General features: G+C 34.4%; 1 protein-coding gene across 1 annotated transcript; it reads left to right on the top strand.

The window, feature by feature from the left end:
* Positions 1-9,102: 9,102 nt before the first annotated feature.
* LOC129757566 (carboxypeptidase Q-like) lies at positions 9,103-10,934 on the top strand. The gene is made up of 3 exons (XM_055754841.1): positions 9,103-10,349; positions 10,414-10,539; positions 10,608-10,934. The coding sequence occupies exons 1-3, from the start codon at positions 9,142-9,144 to the stop codon at positions 10,762-10,764; spliced, it is 1,491 nt and encodes a 496-aa protein (XP_055610816.1). The 5' UTR covers positions 9,103-9,141; the 3' UTR covers positions 10,765-10,934.
* The last annotated feature ends 3,538 nt before the right edge of the window (positions 10,935-14,472 follow it).

Raw genomic sequence — 14,472 nt, 5'->3', positions numbered from 1 at the left:
GTTCTCATTGCTGAGTTTAAATAATTTAAAACTAATAAATCGTGGTTTTCATAATAATAAAAAAATGAATTTTCATACTTTGCACAAAATTTTACTTTAAGTTAAGTCTCAAATTTCGGATTCATAGAATCACAAAAAGTGAATTTTGAATGGGTGCTAAAACACGAAAAAGGCTATCAAAACTATTTTCTTCCGAAACTATGCGTATTAGACTTACAGTGTCTTCGAGACAAATGACCAACATTACAAGGACTATAAATTTTTTTTTTTTTTTGAAAAATTGAAATAGTTAGTTTTTCTAACTCACTGCTAGATGGATTAATCAGTTTTTCAAAAAATTAATTTGATAGTCTTTGTAATTTTTGTCATTTGTCTCGAAGATACTAAGGTCTAAAACGCATAGTTTCGGCAGAAAACTGTGTAAACCGTGCAAAACTCCTTTCTACAGTTTTTTTTCTTATCCTTAATAATTCTATCACCCATCATGATGAAAGTGCAGGAAAAATGACCCATCTATACTTTCATTCAATGAGTTACACTACGTTGCACTTGAAATAATGAGGCTGGTTGTCCTTTTGCTTGCATGAGCCATTTAATTGGAGCTCAAGTTCACGAAAAGTGAACAACAACGTGCCGCTATTAAGTTTACCCCTTTTCTGATAACAAAGCTTAATTCAAAAATCAAATTTATAGATTATTTGATTTTAAATCTGAAATCCTCAGCCATTTTTTCGCTGCTAACACGTGGCTCCAAACGGGCGGTTAGCACATCGATTTACTTATGAAGATGACATCTAGGTGGCATTTGAAATAACACTAGTGCTACCTAGCGGGCAGTAGTGGAATCCGATAGTACGCCCATTTATGGGCGGTTGTAGGGTGACCGGGTTTTGAATGTAGGTACGAATTTCGAAGAAAGGAAAAATCCAGAACATATTTTATTTGAATTATTTTTTGTAAGATATTTTTGGTTGGATAGAAATAAGATGCATGAGTTAATTACCGTTCGTATGCTATACATATCAAAAGATCACACGAAAAGAGGAATTTTTTGCACGAATCTCATGTATGTATGTATGTATGTATGTAGTTGAACCCACCAGTGGCTGATAGGTCTTTCGACCCGAGGCGGTACGGGAAGTCTCGATCACACATTCAAATATTGTTCATGCTTAACTCACAAACAATAATTGCAGCACAACCAAGGGGTCCGTTACCACTGGCTTGGGACAGGTTTGACTCATCATACTCACTTCAAACTGTTCGAAACAAATAAAGATACCTGGAAAGGTCCCTAAGAAACCTATTCCAGATTCCAAATTTGCCGAGATACTCCGGCTGGCTTGAACCCACAATCCATTGTATATCAGTTTTCCGCTCGTTTGATGCCCTGTCCAACCCCCCACTAGTCCCCAATAATAGAGTTAAGCTATTTTATTATTTAATATAATGAAATTTAAAACGATCAATGTTCAAGTGGTACTTAGCTGATTTTATTCCTTTGTTGATTCCTTTCGCCTTGAAGAAATCCAAGCAATCTACAGGAAAAAGCTTCGACGCTGGCACTCTTATTTTACTACTTCATCACTGATTCAAAATAACTTTCTATAAATCTATAATTCAAATCGATAAAAAAATCCTTTCGGATCTAAATAGACATCTTCTTCACTCCACAAATCGACAAAAATTCACGGATTGAACTCGAATTCTATTACCGGTTTTCCCGAAAATCTATCTACACCAACATCACGAATTTTCGTTATGTTTAAGTAAATTAATCACTATAATGACAAACTTCGAAAAAAAATCTTAATAATGGAAAACAAAAATTTAATTTGAAGGCCACAGAAGAAAAACGCGGTCGCGGAAAAACAAACGACCGTTCACGAGCAAGGCCAACTTAGCTCTCAGAATTTTTTGCACGAATCTCATATACAAAAATTGAAGCATAACTCTTGCAGGGTTCATCCGATTTGCATGATTTTTTTTTGCTGTGCTCGTCCTTGCGCGAAAAAAAAAAACACAACGGAGAGATAATTTGGAAAATGTTTTTGTATAATTGATTTTTAGTTTTTATTCGTATCAGTCAGTACGAAGTAGTCATGGCACTCGATATCCATATTTTTTTTTTTTTTTTCATTCAATCACCCAGAAAATGTAGGCGCCAAAGGCAATCAAGGCTTACTTATGCTCATCAATCTTTATGTCGGAAGTTTTGGCGCCTATTTTCATAGCCAATGTACTCTCCACGTGACACCAGTGAAAAGGACACTTGGATGTCATTGTTATAGCTTCTGTATGGGATGAAAAAAAATCACAATAAGCCGGTAAGGAGCATTTTAAGCTGATTTACCGAAATCTTGTAAAATTGCCCGGTTTTACCCGGACTTGCCTGAATATTTGTTAAAAAAATTAAAAGGTCCGGTCCGGATTTTGATTTAAAAAAGCCTTCATTTTCCCGAATTTTTATTCACTTTATCTGCAAAATTAAACAAAAATCTTTGATTAAGTCAAAACATTTACTTTTATTTTTGCGTATGACAATGAAATTTCATGAGAAAGTTTTAACATAATAAAAATGAACGGTTTCTGGATGCTTAAAATACGATTCAAAATCTGCTGATGTGTTTCGATGAAAAAAAAAAGACACATTTGCTTTTCGTTTTGATTTTTATTTTGAAGTTCCTGAACTTAGACCAAATATGCTCGGTATTCCCTGGATTCTGGATTGAAAATTTTGCAATCAAATGCCCGGCCATTGTTAGGTTTTTGATAACCTCTATTCACCCCGCTATTTTGTTTTGTTAATTTTCCGGCCATATAAATGAATGTCATATTACTCAGGGAAAATAGTATCTCAATTTTGTGAATCCATGCGAATTTAATCAATGTGAAAATCAATTGTAAAATTAGGAAAAGTTAGATAATCTCCTCTTCTTCCATTCATGCTTAGATGCTTAAAAACTAAATGAAATTTAGTATATAAATAAAATTAACATTGAAGAACTAAAACTCATAATTTAATCCAAAACTCAGTCAATGTCAGAAACAGATATTTTATTGAATAACTTCTCGAACTCAAGAAACTTGAAAAATCAACATTTTGGTGGTCTGATCTGTGGTATACAAGAGTTACAAAGAGATTTAGTCAAATTTAACGGCTGCATTAAATATCTTAAATAATATAGATTGGAATTTGAAATTAAGACGTACATTTTATTAACCGTGTAGGATAGAGTTTATCACAACCCTGCGCTAAAATATGCTTTTACGAGTGAAAGAAAGCGAACTCATATACATGCTTGAATGAGAAAGCGAGAAAGGACGAGTAAAGGATGAGTAACTCATGAGTGACGAGTAGTCAGTTGATTGGAGAATAATGATGAGATCGGACGTGTTTGCTTCATCGTACGGGTTTGCAAACTGCAGGCCAAATATGAACGCCTGGTTTCCAGGACCGGTTACGACATGGCGCAGCCGGTAGCGGATAATACGCTACATCATTGTAAGTATATTTTGGTAGGGAAACTTTTGGGGAAACTAACGAATTGCCATGATGAAAAGAAAAAGGTAATTGAAAACAAAACAAAATGGCGAACATTGGTCATGCAAGAGAAGTTAAAAAAAAAAAAGAAATATCAAGGCTATGAGAAACTATAAGAAAGAAATGTCAATGGTTAAAAAAAAATGGTCCAGGTAAAGCCAAATATTTGGAAAAAAATAAAGGTTCCAAGAACAATTAGGAGTTGGAAAAAAATAAAGGTTCCAAGAGAAATAAAACGTTGGAAAAAAATAAATGTTCCAAGAGAAAGGAAAATTAAAAAAAAAATATAATGCGATGAGAAATGTCTAAGTTGGAAAAAAATATATGATCCAAAAGAAATGTTATGTTGGAAAAAAATATATGTACCAAAAGAAATGTTATGTTGGAAAAAATGGTCCAAAAGCAATAGTACGAAAAAAAATGTTCCCAGAAATAACTAAAATGATTGAAAAAAAAACAAAGCCAAGGTATTTCAAGACAAAATTAGAATACTTATACATTATGGAAGTAATGATTGAAAAAAAAGTATATAAGAAAAGATGACTGATAAATCCAGTATGAATTGTATGCCAGAAAAAAAATCATAAAATTGTGAATAAAGTGGAGGGCTCAACGATAATAAATAGAATTTAAAAGAAAGCAAAAATTGGTGAATGAAAGATTTAATCCAAAAAAAACCTGAATAAATAATCAATATTTCCAAGTTTCATTTAAAAAAGGCATATTAAAGAAATAGAATTAAAGGGGGTGTTTCAGAACTCATAATCCCATGCAATACTAAAATTCAGATAGAATTGAATATTTAGAATATAGATAACAAATTTTGGACTTGGAAATAAGATAGAAAACGAATTTTCAAGGCTAAAATGAAAGGATCAGATTTCGAAAAAACAAAAATTAAAAATTGAAGTCAAAAAAGATTTTGAGTTGAGAATGAATTTTGAATTCAATTTTGAAACATGATTGATAATTAAATTCTGGAAGATCTTATATTCTAATATAAGCTAAAAAAAAATTTTACTCGAGATTCAGATTTGAGGTTGAGAGAACAGTCAGATTTGAGATAAAAAACACAGATTCAGAGTTGTGATTAAAATTGAAAGACTGATAACTGAAGTGATGATAACGTAAAATGATAATTCCATGGTGCAAATTGAAAATTCAAAAAGAGTGCTTGAAGTTTGACTCGAAATTCAAGTACACGATCCTATGTTCAGTTTAATAATGAAGATCTGAATTTGAAATTGAGATTCAGATAAAAAAAAAAAATTCAGACACAAAAAAAAAACAAGATACTGAGAATAATTTTAGGATCAAGAGTCTAACTAACTGATGCTATTTCGTTCTAATTGGTGATGTATATATGTGAGAGGACGAATCATGATTAACCAAATCACTATTTTTAACTTTTAGTGATGTCTTAGATACAAAAGAAAGACAGAGAGAAAACATTAAAATACCTGAATGATGAACTAAAACTTATGATTAAGACTGGCTTCTGAATCTTCAGGATTCAAAATTGTGATTTAAGATTCAGTGTCAATATGCTTGTGTTCAGTTATGTTCAATAGTAATTAATCTTAAGATCGTGTTACAAATTCAATGTTAACAGTCCTATTTAATTTGTGTTCAAAATTGAAATATTAATAGTGTTTCAGGGAAAAGTAATATTTAGAACCAGGATGCATATTCAGGCTCTAATACTGCCAAGATTAACTATTCTTTTAAGGGGTCCAATTTTATAGAAGATTCGTTCTGGATTAAAATTTCTGATCAAATTTAAAATCAAGGTTTAAAATTCATTTGCTTAGAAAAATGAAACAAACAAAAAAAATTTAAGACACAACTTATCAAGATCTAAGTCTTATTGAAATTGAAGAAAAAAATCGAGTTAGAAGAAATAATGATTTATTGAAAATAAACGTGCTTCAGAATTTATGGTCCATAATAATTATGGATAAGATAAAATTTTAAATTTTGTATTAACTCTGATAGCCATTTAAAAAAAAAATTATAGAATTAAGTTTTTCTAGACTATTTCCAATCATTCAATACATATAGCACAAATAAAATAATACGACATTAGGTGTTAAAAGAAAATGACTTCTAGACAGAAGACTCATGTTAAAGAGTAATCAAAAGTTTCTATTTTCCCAAAACAAAAATTTAAAAATAATAGATTCCGAATTCGTATTCTGATCCAAAATCCGGCTTACACAATCAGATTCTCATTGAACATTTGTATATGAAAGGTTGTTTTCCAGGTTCACATTCAAAATTAAATAAAAAGACTTCAAATTGATGTCGTAGGCTCAATAAGTATTTAGTTTTGAAATTCAGATTGGATATTCAAATTCACAAATGAGATGGAGGGTGAAAACAGAAGGTTAATCCCTCATTAAATAAAACGTACAAAAAAAAAAAAAAAAAAATGAGATGGAGTGTCCAGTTAATATTTGAGCTTCAGCATTTGAGCTTTTTTAGAAGATTGCTAATGTAGATTCAATAGATAAAAACAAAAAAAAAATTTAAATTTACATCAAAGATTCAGATTAAAAAAAAAGGAAACTAAGGTTTCAATTTCAAAATAATCATTAATATAACATAAACGATTGTGATTTGTGATAATCAATTGTAAATTTGAATCGAAATCGAACTTTAAAGATTCAGGGGTGTTTGATTATAAGTTTTAAAATCAATATTCTTGTTGGTATTCAGAGTTGACTCACAGACTTCAGATTGAAATATTATTCATGTTTCACGTTTAGTATGGAAGATGGTGATATAGAACTAAAAAAGCCAGAGGGTGAACTAGTTATTCAAATACGGATTTTAGAATAAGGCATCACACTAAGATGGAATATTCGGAATTCAAAATCATGTTCAGATGCGATACAATTTTTGTAATTACAACATAGATCCTTAATTAGAAATATTTCCAACTTGTGAAATAAAATCGAAATTGATAATTGTAATAAAGATTGAATTTAGAAAAAAAAGAAAGAAAGATTGAGATGTAAAGTACTTGAAAAGCATTTAAAAAAAAAGACAGTTTCATAATTCAAAGTTTACGTTCAGTTTAACGGATCACATGAAGGATAACAAATCAACTAAAAGGTGTTGCTCTGATATAGAATTTTGATCTGTAATAAATAAGAATATAAATTCAAAATCAATCACGAAATTCAGAATCCTTTAGTTGAAGTTTTAATGCATCCAGATATCCGATTCTTTTTATAGATGAAAAATAATGAATAAGGCACAATAGAAATTCAGAATCCTTCAGTTGAAGTTTTAATGCATCCAGATATTCGATTCTTTTTATAGATGAAAAATAATGAATAAGGCACAATAGATGAGGGTTTTAGGTTAGAATCAAGAATATAAACTCTTCATTTTTAGTGTTGTCGTCTACGTCTTGAAAGGGAACATTTGATTCATTTAATTAAATGTGTTCAACTTAATTTGAAAAATAAGATCTAAAATATTCTTAACAAGTCATTATGAAAAAATGTAGTGAGTTAAATATTTCATTATAGGGATTCAGAATGAAAAGCCGGAACTTAAATCAATCTCAATATCGAGATTTTGGATCCAGAATGAAGATTCTAGTTTCAGATTTCATATTCAAATTCAACAGTGAATTGATAAGTTAGGATTCAAGATACTGTGTGTCGATGATGTCTTGTTACTCATAATGCCAGGATTAACATGGGGTGGTATTTCGATCGGTTTGCTCGTCCGTCACATTCTGGGGCAAAGCGCAGCGCTGGATTAACAAAAGGAATGAATGCTTTTGCTGTTGTGTGTCGTAACCGGTCCTGGAAACCAGGCGTTCATATTTGGCCTGCAGTTTGCAAACCCGTACGATGAAGCAAACACGTCCGATCTCATCATTATTCTCCAATCAACTGACTACTCGTCACTCATGAGTTACTCATCCTTTACTCGTCCTTTCTCGCTTTCTCATTCAAGCATGTATATGAGTTCGCTTTCTTTCACTCGTAAAAGCATATTTTAGCGCAGGGTTGTGATAAACTCTATCCTACACGGTTAATAAAATGTACGTCTTAATTTCAAATTCCAATCTATATTATTTAAGATATTTAATGCAGCCGTTAAATTTGGCTAAATCTCTTTGTAACTCTTGTATACCACATGATCCATGATAAAAAATAATAAGAATCAAAATGGATTAATATTTTCGAAGACATTTTTTTAATTTCATTTCTGATTTTGAATCTAAGATCACAATGATAAAAATTCCATAACGCTTTGAATTGAAGTTGCTATGAGTAAAAATTCGATGAATAGATTGATTGTTCTAATTTTCTTTGTTCAGTAATTAAGCATTCATATCATGCTTAATATTATAAAGGTAAAATTTTAATAAAAAAGATTATCATGAAAATCAGAGTAGAATATCTAATGCGTATCAAATGCATAATAGATAACGAAAAACAGGATATGATATGGAAATTCGCTCAAAATTTAAAAAAAATGTGCAGCAAAAAAAAATCGCGGAATTTCATACCATGAGAAGTGCTGTTTGTAAACACTGTAGCCATGTCTGCAAAATTGGTATACTATGAAGAACACTTCTGATATTATATTGACGAAAAAAGTCATTCATTCTTTGGACACTTATCTCGGGGTTAATATAAGATGATATTTGCTTTCAACTTTCGCTGGAAATCAATCTTCTTCGATAATTTTTACCCCTGGAGGTAGGCACTACCATTAACATATCTTTGAACATAATTGGGTGACGAAAAAGGTTAATACGGGGAAATAGAATAAACAAAAAAAAATTGGAGGTAGCCAGACCTTATCGGGATAAATTGGTGTAAAATATTTGCAAAGCGAAAAACATCGCCCTGATTCACGTTCAAGATGATGTAAGTTGTTAAGGTCCACTCAACATAATATGACAGAAAAATTACGGAAATAGTCCAAAAACTGTCCCGATTCACCCAATTTCACGGTACCAATCAAGTTTCATGGACAAAGATAAAGATTTACCTTCTTTCTGCCTAGGTAAAATATTTTTGCTAAATTCAAAGGCTCGACAAAGTTTGCCGGGTCAGGTAGTTGTTATTTAAATCTCGGGTTCCGTATTTATAATATGAAAAGGAGCATCGATCCATATTAAGAAATTTCAATTGAAACTTCATCATTCATTATGAGAATGAGATTTAAAATTATTTATATTCACATTCGAAACCGTTAATTATGTAATGATTTTAGCTAGCTTGGTCGTCTTTATATTCAAATTTAAATATAGAAAGAAATCTATGCCCGAATGATAGAGTAACACTATAAGAGTTATTAATAAAATTTCCACATCTGCTTTGCACTTTATAAAATGCTCCAGTCTGGTCAAATATTAATTGATATTGCAGGTTAAACGAGATTGAATTTGTGGTTGATACAATCGTTAAAATAAAAAAAAATAAACACAATTATTTCAACTCTCTCACCCCAAAGAGAATGAGAGCAACAAAATGATGATCAAGCAAAATCCAGGAAAGGCAGGCGATCGATCGCCGGAATGTTTGGCCGGCCGTTAGTTGCTCACCGCATCGCAGGCCATAAAGATGAGAATCCCTCTAAGCTGCCGTGTTGTTGGCGTCGTCGTTAGCTTGTTGTTTACATATTGTGGCCGCCTTTCGGCCGGCGTCATCGATAATCATGTCGATCAGCTCGGTGCTGATTGTCAACTTCCGGACGCTTTGGTGCAAGAGATCAAGGGTTATCAACCGATTGTGAATAAAATAGTTGGCCGCATTGTGGACGGTGAATTTGCCGGTAAGACTTGGGATAGTTTGGCGGAGCTGGTGGATACATTTGGGGCTCGTTTAGCCGGATCGGAACAGCTGGAGAAGGCGATCGATTGGGCCGTCGGGAAGTTGAAGGAAGACGGTTTGGAGAACGTACACACGGAGGAAGCGCAGGTGCCGCATTGGGTTAGGGGATACGAAAATGCGCAGTTAGTGGCACCTTTTAAAAAGAATTTGCCGCTGCTGGGTCTCGGTTACACCGTCGGTACTCCGAGAGGAGGGATCATTGCTGACGTCATCGCGGTTGAGTCTTTTAAGGAGTTTGAAAAGCTAGCTCCGGAACAGGTAAAAGGAAAGATCGTTGTATTCGTTCCGAAATGGGAAGGCTACGGGAAGACCGTTGTGTATCGCAGCAAAGGAGCATCTGTGGCTGCCAGGAAAGGTGCCGTAGCAAGTTTGATCCGATCGGTGACTCCATTTTCGATTGGATCGCCTCACACGGGAATGCAGTCCTACGATGATGATGTCAAAAAGATACCAACTGCGTGCATCACAGTTGAGGATGCGGAAATGATCCTACGAAAGTATCGCAAGGGTGAAACTCTTACCATTCATCTGGAAATGGAAGATCGCAACATGGAACCGGTGATGTCGCGTAACACGATTGGTGAACTGGTCGGAACAACCTATACGAATACTTCGGTGGTTGTGGTTTCCGGTCACCTTGACAGCTGGGATGTTGGGGTTGGGGCGATGGATGATGGAGGTGGTGCACTGATCTCGTGGAAAGCTCTCACTTTCCTCAAAGCCATGGGACTGCGGCCTAGACGTACGATCCGGGCAATTCTGTGGACAGGTGAAGAGTTCGGCCTATTGGGTGGAAAAGCCTACAAGGAAGCTCACATGGAAAACGAAAAGAAGGAGTTCAACTTTTTCTTCGAATCCGACATAGGAACTTTCGAGCCCAAAGGTTTGGATTTTTCTGGAAATAAAGAGGCCGAGTGTATTTTCCGGGAAGTGGTGAAGTAAGTTCGTACAAAATATAAATCAAGTTTTACCATTAAAACAATAAATAATTTCTTTTCAAAGATTGATGTCCCCATTAAATGCCACGGAATTCCAAACTCCCACAGATGGAGGTCCGGACGTAACGCATTGGACCAGCCGTGGTTTCCCGGGAGCATCGCTTATAAACAAAAACGAAAAGTATTTCTGGTAAAAATTTCCAAATAGAATCAAATCATCATGATACCAGTTTTAACAAACAAACTTATCAATTTTAGGTTCCACCATTCCAACGGGGACAGCATGGCGGTGGAGGATCCGAAGAATTTGGATAAGTGTGCAGCCCTGTGGGCGGCAGCAGCCTATGTGGTGGCCGATTTGAGTGTCGCCATGCCCAAGGACGTTACGGACCCGATCTCGCATCTTGATTTGTGAAATGTGCCATTGAAATTAAATGACCTTCATATTTCCAACAGATATTAAAATAGGGATAACAATAAGTAATTCAATTTTAATTAATCTCTTCAGAGGAAATTATTTTCCATTGAAATTCATATTGTAGTCAATTTAGTTGAATCATACATTTCATCGCTCGACATTATAAATATTTCTAGAGTTTGTTTTGATTAGGTCGTATGAACCAATATAAACAAAATTGAGTTATTGACTGCAAACGATTCATAAAAATGTATTTTACGTTTGGTAAAAACTCGGTTCAATTCTGACAATAAATAACTTTTACAAAATTATTTGAATTTTGGACGCATAATGACTTTCTCATTTTCGAGTGCAACTTGGTTTTTGCGACTATTTGCATTGCACTGAATTATCGTGCAAAACAAAGGTCGTAAAATAACAGTTTGGCAAGTTGGTTTTTGCGACCTAATGCATTTTTTTTCAAAAAATGCTTAAGCGAGTGTTCAAAAGTTGATATATTTAATCGGAAACTGTTAGTGAGAGTAGTTTAAACTATCCAGCAGGATAAACTTCTTGAATTTGTGGAGAGGTAAGTTAAAAATGCGAAATTTTTATGAATGGACAAAATTTAATCTCCGATTTAATTACTTTTTCATCACAGATACCAATAACGAAACAAACCTACAGTTACAAATAAAAGCCACAGGAAGTAATCAGCAAATCAAAGTGGAGTGGAAATATATAGTTGATGGACAGTTCCGATTCCCGACTGCTAAAGTGCTAAGAGAAGATTGCTTCGGACTACAATTGCCGAGCGTTTTGCTGAAAACGGAGATTCCGAAGAGCACATATCACCCGTGGGGACGGGGACAGCTAAGTTTAAGACTTATGCAATGAAGATTTAAGATAAAACTTAGCAAAAGCCAAAACGACGTTTGCGCCAAACATGTAAAGCAAAAGGTCGTCAGTGCATGTTCATTCGAAAACCCAAGTTTATGCCTGCAGTTGATACTTCAGGCTCTCTCACATCTTTTTTCGCATCGCATACCAAACTTTCAGACAATATTGAGCAATACTTTAAAAACCAGAATTAAAAATAAGTTACAAAACTTCAACAGCGATTTTCTCGAAACACGTTGGGTGGCTCATACGACTTAATCAAAACAAACTCTAGATTTGTGTTCTCAGCGTGATTAAAAATTGCTTGCGTTTACGTTTATTATCATTTTGCTGCCAGACATGCTGAAAACAGTAGCGTCCATTACCAGGGGGCTTATTACCATAAAACATTGTAAGTACCTAAGGTAGGTCACATGCCACATTTGGCTCCATTTGTTTGATAAGTTTTCGAGTTATGCCGAAACAATATGAAAACTTGTACCTTTCCCAACTCCGCTTTTAAAAAAGGTAGGGTCTCAAATTATTCGTACACAAACAACCTCTCTTATAAAATATGGTCACTGTTAATTGATAAATGCTCAGTTCTGCTGCTCAAAAAATCATAGAAAAACTACTCGTTTTTCACTTGTAAAGTAGAGTGGAAATGATAAGTCGTGCAGTTTGGTTGAAGTATATACTTAGATAGAAGATTCATTAGCTGCCGAGCTTGTTTTATACCCGACATTCGCATTCGCATTCGCATGAACAGTCGCCTAAAACTTCGGTTGGTGCTACTCATCAACTCTCCGTTTTATGGAATTACAGCCGATCGGAATTGCAACAATTTCACATTCGAGATTGTGATACACTTCCTGACCTGTAATTCCAAGAGAAGCATGATCTCCCATTTCGTTGCCTTAGATTGAGAAAATCTCTTAAAATGGAAAACCAGCCCCCACAGAATGTTGAAGGTGCCCTGGCCGAACCCTGCGGACTGTGTAGGGAAGGGGAAAGGTATGTTAGTCAACGTTTACTTACAGTTAGATGCAGAGATCTCTACGACCCACCCATAAACGTGAGGAGGTTTTTTTTTTTTTTTTTTTTTTTTTTACTTACTTAGATCTTTATTTGATGAAGATAACATTTCAGAGAAAACCTTAACGAACTTGCGTTCCTCTAAAAGGTTCCTATTTAAGTTAACAAAGATTAGATTTTAGTATAATTTAGCTTACATTACATTACATTAGCCGCTCTAGATTATTTCTGAAGAATTTTTTTACACGGGCTTTGAAAATGGGTACGCTTTCGCTATTTCTTATGTCTCTACTCAGACGATTGTACAAATTTGGGCCTGTTGTGGCTAATCTTCTTTCTCCAACTCTTGTAGAAGAATTTTCAACAAATAACCTATCAATAAACCTGGTGTTGTGGTTATGTGTTACATGTTGTATATTAAAATTGTGGTGGATGTTTTTAGTTTTTACAATTCGGTGCATAATGATTAACGTTTGCAAGTCTCTCAAGCAGCTTATTGGTAGGATATTATGACCTGACAGTTTATATAATTCTAAGCTAGGGTACATGAGAGGAAGTTTAAATATAGATTTTAAACATCTGTTCTGTTGGACCTTCAATATCGATAGATTGGATACATTTGTGTGTCCCCAGGCACTTATAGCGTACGTATATCTACTGTGTACAAAACTATTATATAGTTTCAGTAAGACATGTCTTGGCATGAAATATGAAAATTTACGAATGAATCCACAGATAGGAGCACAGTTTTTTATAAGGTTAGATATATGAAGCTTCCAGGATAAACGGTTATCCAAGTGAACACCTAAATATTTAAAGTTGGAGACCTCTTCTATTTCGTTTTGCTTGTGGATCAAAGGTGGATGGGGAGGCAGTTTAGTTTTAGTTCCCCGAAAAACTATAAACTTAGTTTTAGCAGTGTTTAGTGTTAACAAATTATTTTGGAGGTATTTGTCTACAATGTCAAGGTCTTTCTTCATTTCACTGATTGTTGTTTGTACATCCTTATTCGAGTATTCCAATACCGTGTCATCCGCAAATAGTTTTGGGAAACCACACAGAGGAAGTTTTGGTAAATCATTCACGTAAATGAGGAAGAGTAATGGGCCTAAATTGCTCCCTTGAGGCACGCCTATAGTTATCGGGGATTGAGAACTAAGAGTGTTTTTAATCTTAACAACTTGTTGTCGATTGTGAAGATAACTCCGCATAAAATCGTTGACTACGCCTCTTATTCCGTATGCTTCTAATTTCGCCAGTAACAAAGTGTGATCTATTGTGTCAAACGCCTTAGATAGATCCAAAAACAATGCCGCAGGTATTTCCTTTTTCCTGTCTAAGTTGTGTGACACACTGTTCACTAATTCTAGAACAGCTACCTCTGTAGAACCACCTTTTCGAAATCCATGTTGGTACTCATACAGGAAGCCTTCACCTTCGAGAAATTCCACCAGTCTTGTTGCAATAAGTTTTTCAAAGATCCTACTGAAGACCGACAATACAGAGATAGGTCGATAGCTATTAATATCTTTGGGATCGCCAGATTTGAACACAGGACTAACGACAGCAAGTTTCAAGCATTCAGGGTACTGACCTATACATAGACTATCATTGAAAGTCGAAGTTAGAATAGGCGCTAGCTCTCTGTGATGAGTTTTAAGTGCTGAAACGGGGAAGCAGTCTACTCCAGGAGCTTTTGTAGAATCTAATTTGGATATGACCGTTATCACTTCTTCAACTGTAGTTGGCCTAAGAAATATGGAATTCCTGCTACGCTCAATTGTGCCATATTCATTGATATTCCCTGATGTG

Source organism: Uranotaenia lowii, chromosome 3 (genome assembly GCF_029784155.1).
Source record: "Uranotaenia lowii strain MFRU-FL chromosome 3, ASM2978415v1, whole genome shotgun sequence".
NCBI lineage: Eukaryota > Metazoa > Arthropoda > Insecta > Diptera > Culicidae > Uranotaenia > Uranotaenia lowii.
The sequence above is the reverse complement of the archived record's forward strand: the minus strand, read 5'-3'. Positions and strand labels throughout refer to the sequence as shown.

Bases quoted from the DNA above. Each gene is read 5' to 3' on its own strand.
- LOC129757566 (XM_055754841.1), top strand. From the start codon at position 9,142: ATGAGAATCCCTCTAAGCTGCCGTGTTGTTGGCGTCGTCGTTAGCTTG. The intron at 10,350-10,413 runs GTAAGTTCGTAC...TTCTTTTCAAAG, and splicing joins ATTTTCCGGGAAGTGGTGAA to ATTGATGTCCCCATTAAATG. The intron at 10,540-10,607 runs GTAAAAATTTCC...TATCAATTTTAG, and splicing joins AAAAACGAAAAGTATTTCTG to GTTCCACCATTCCAACGGGG.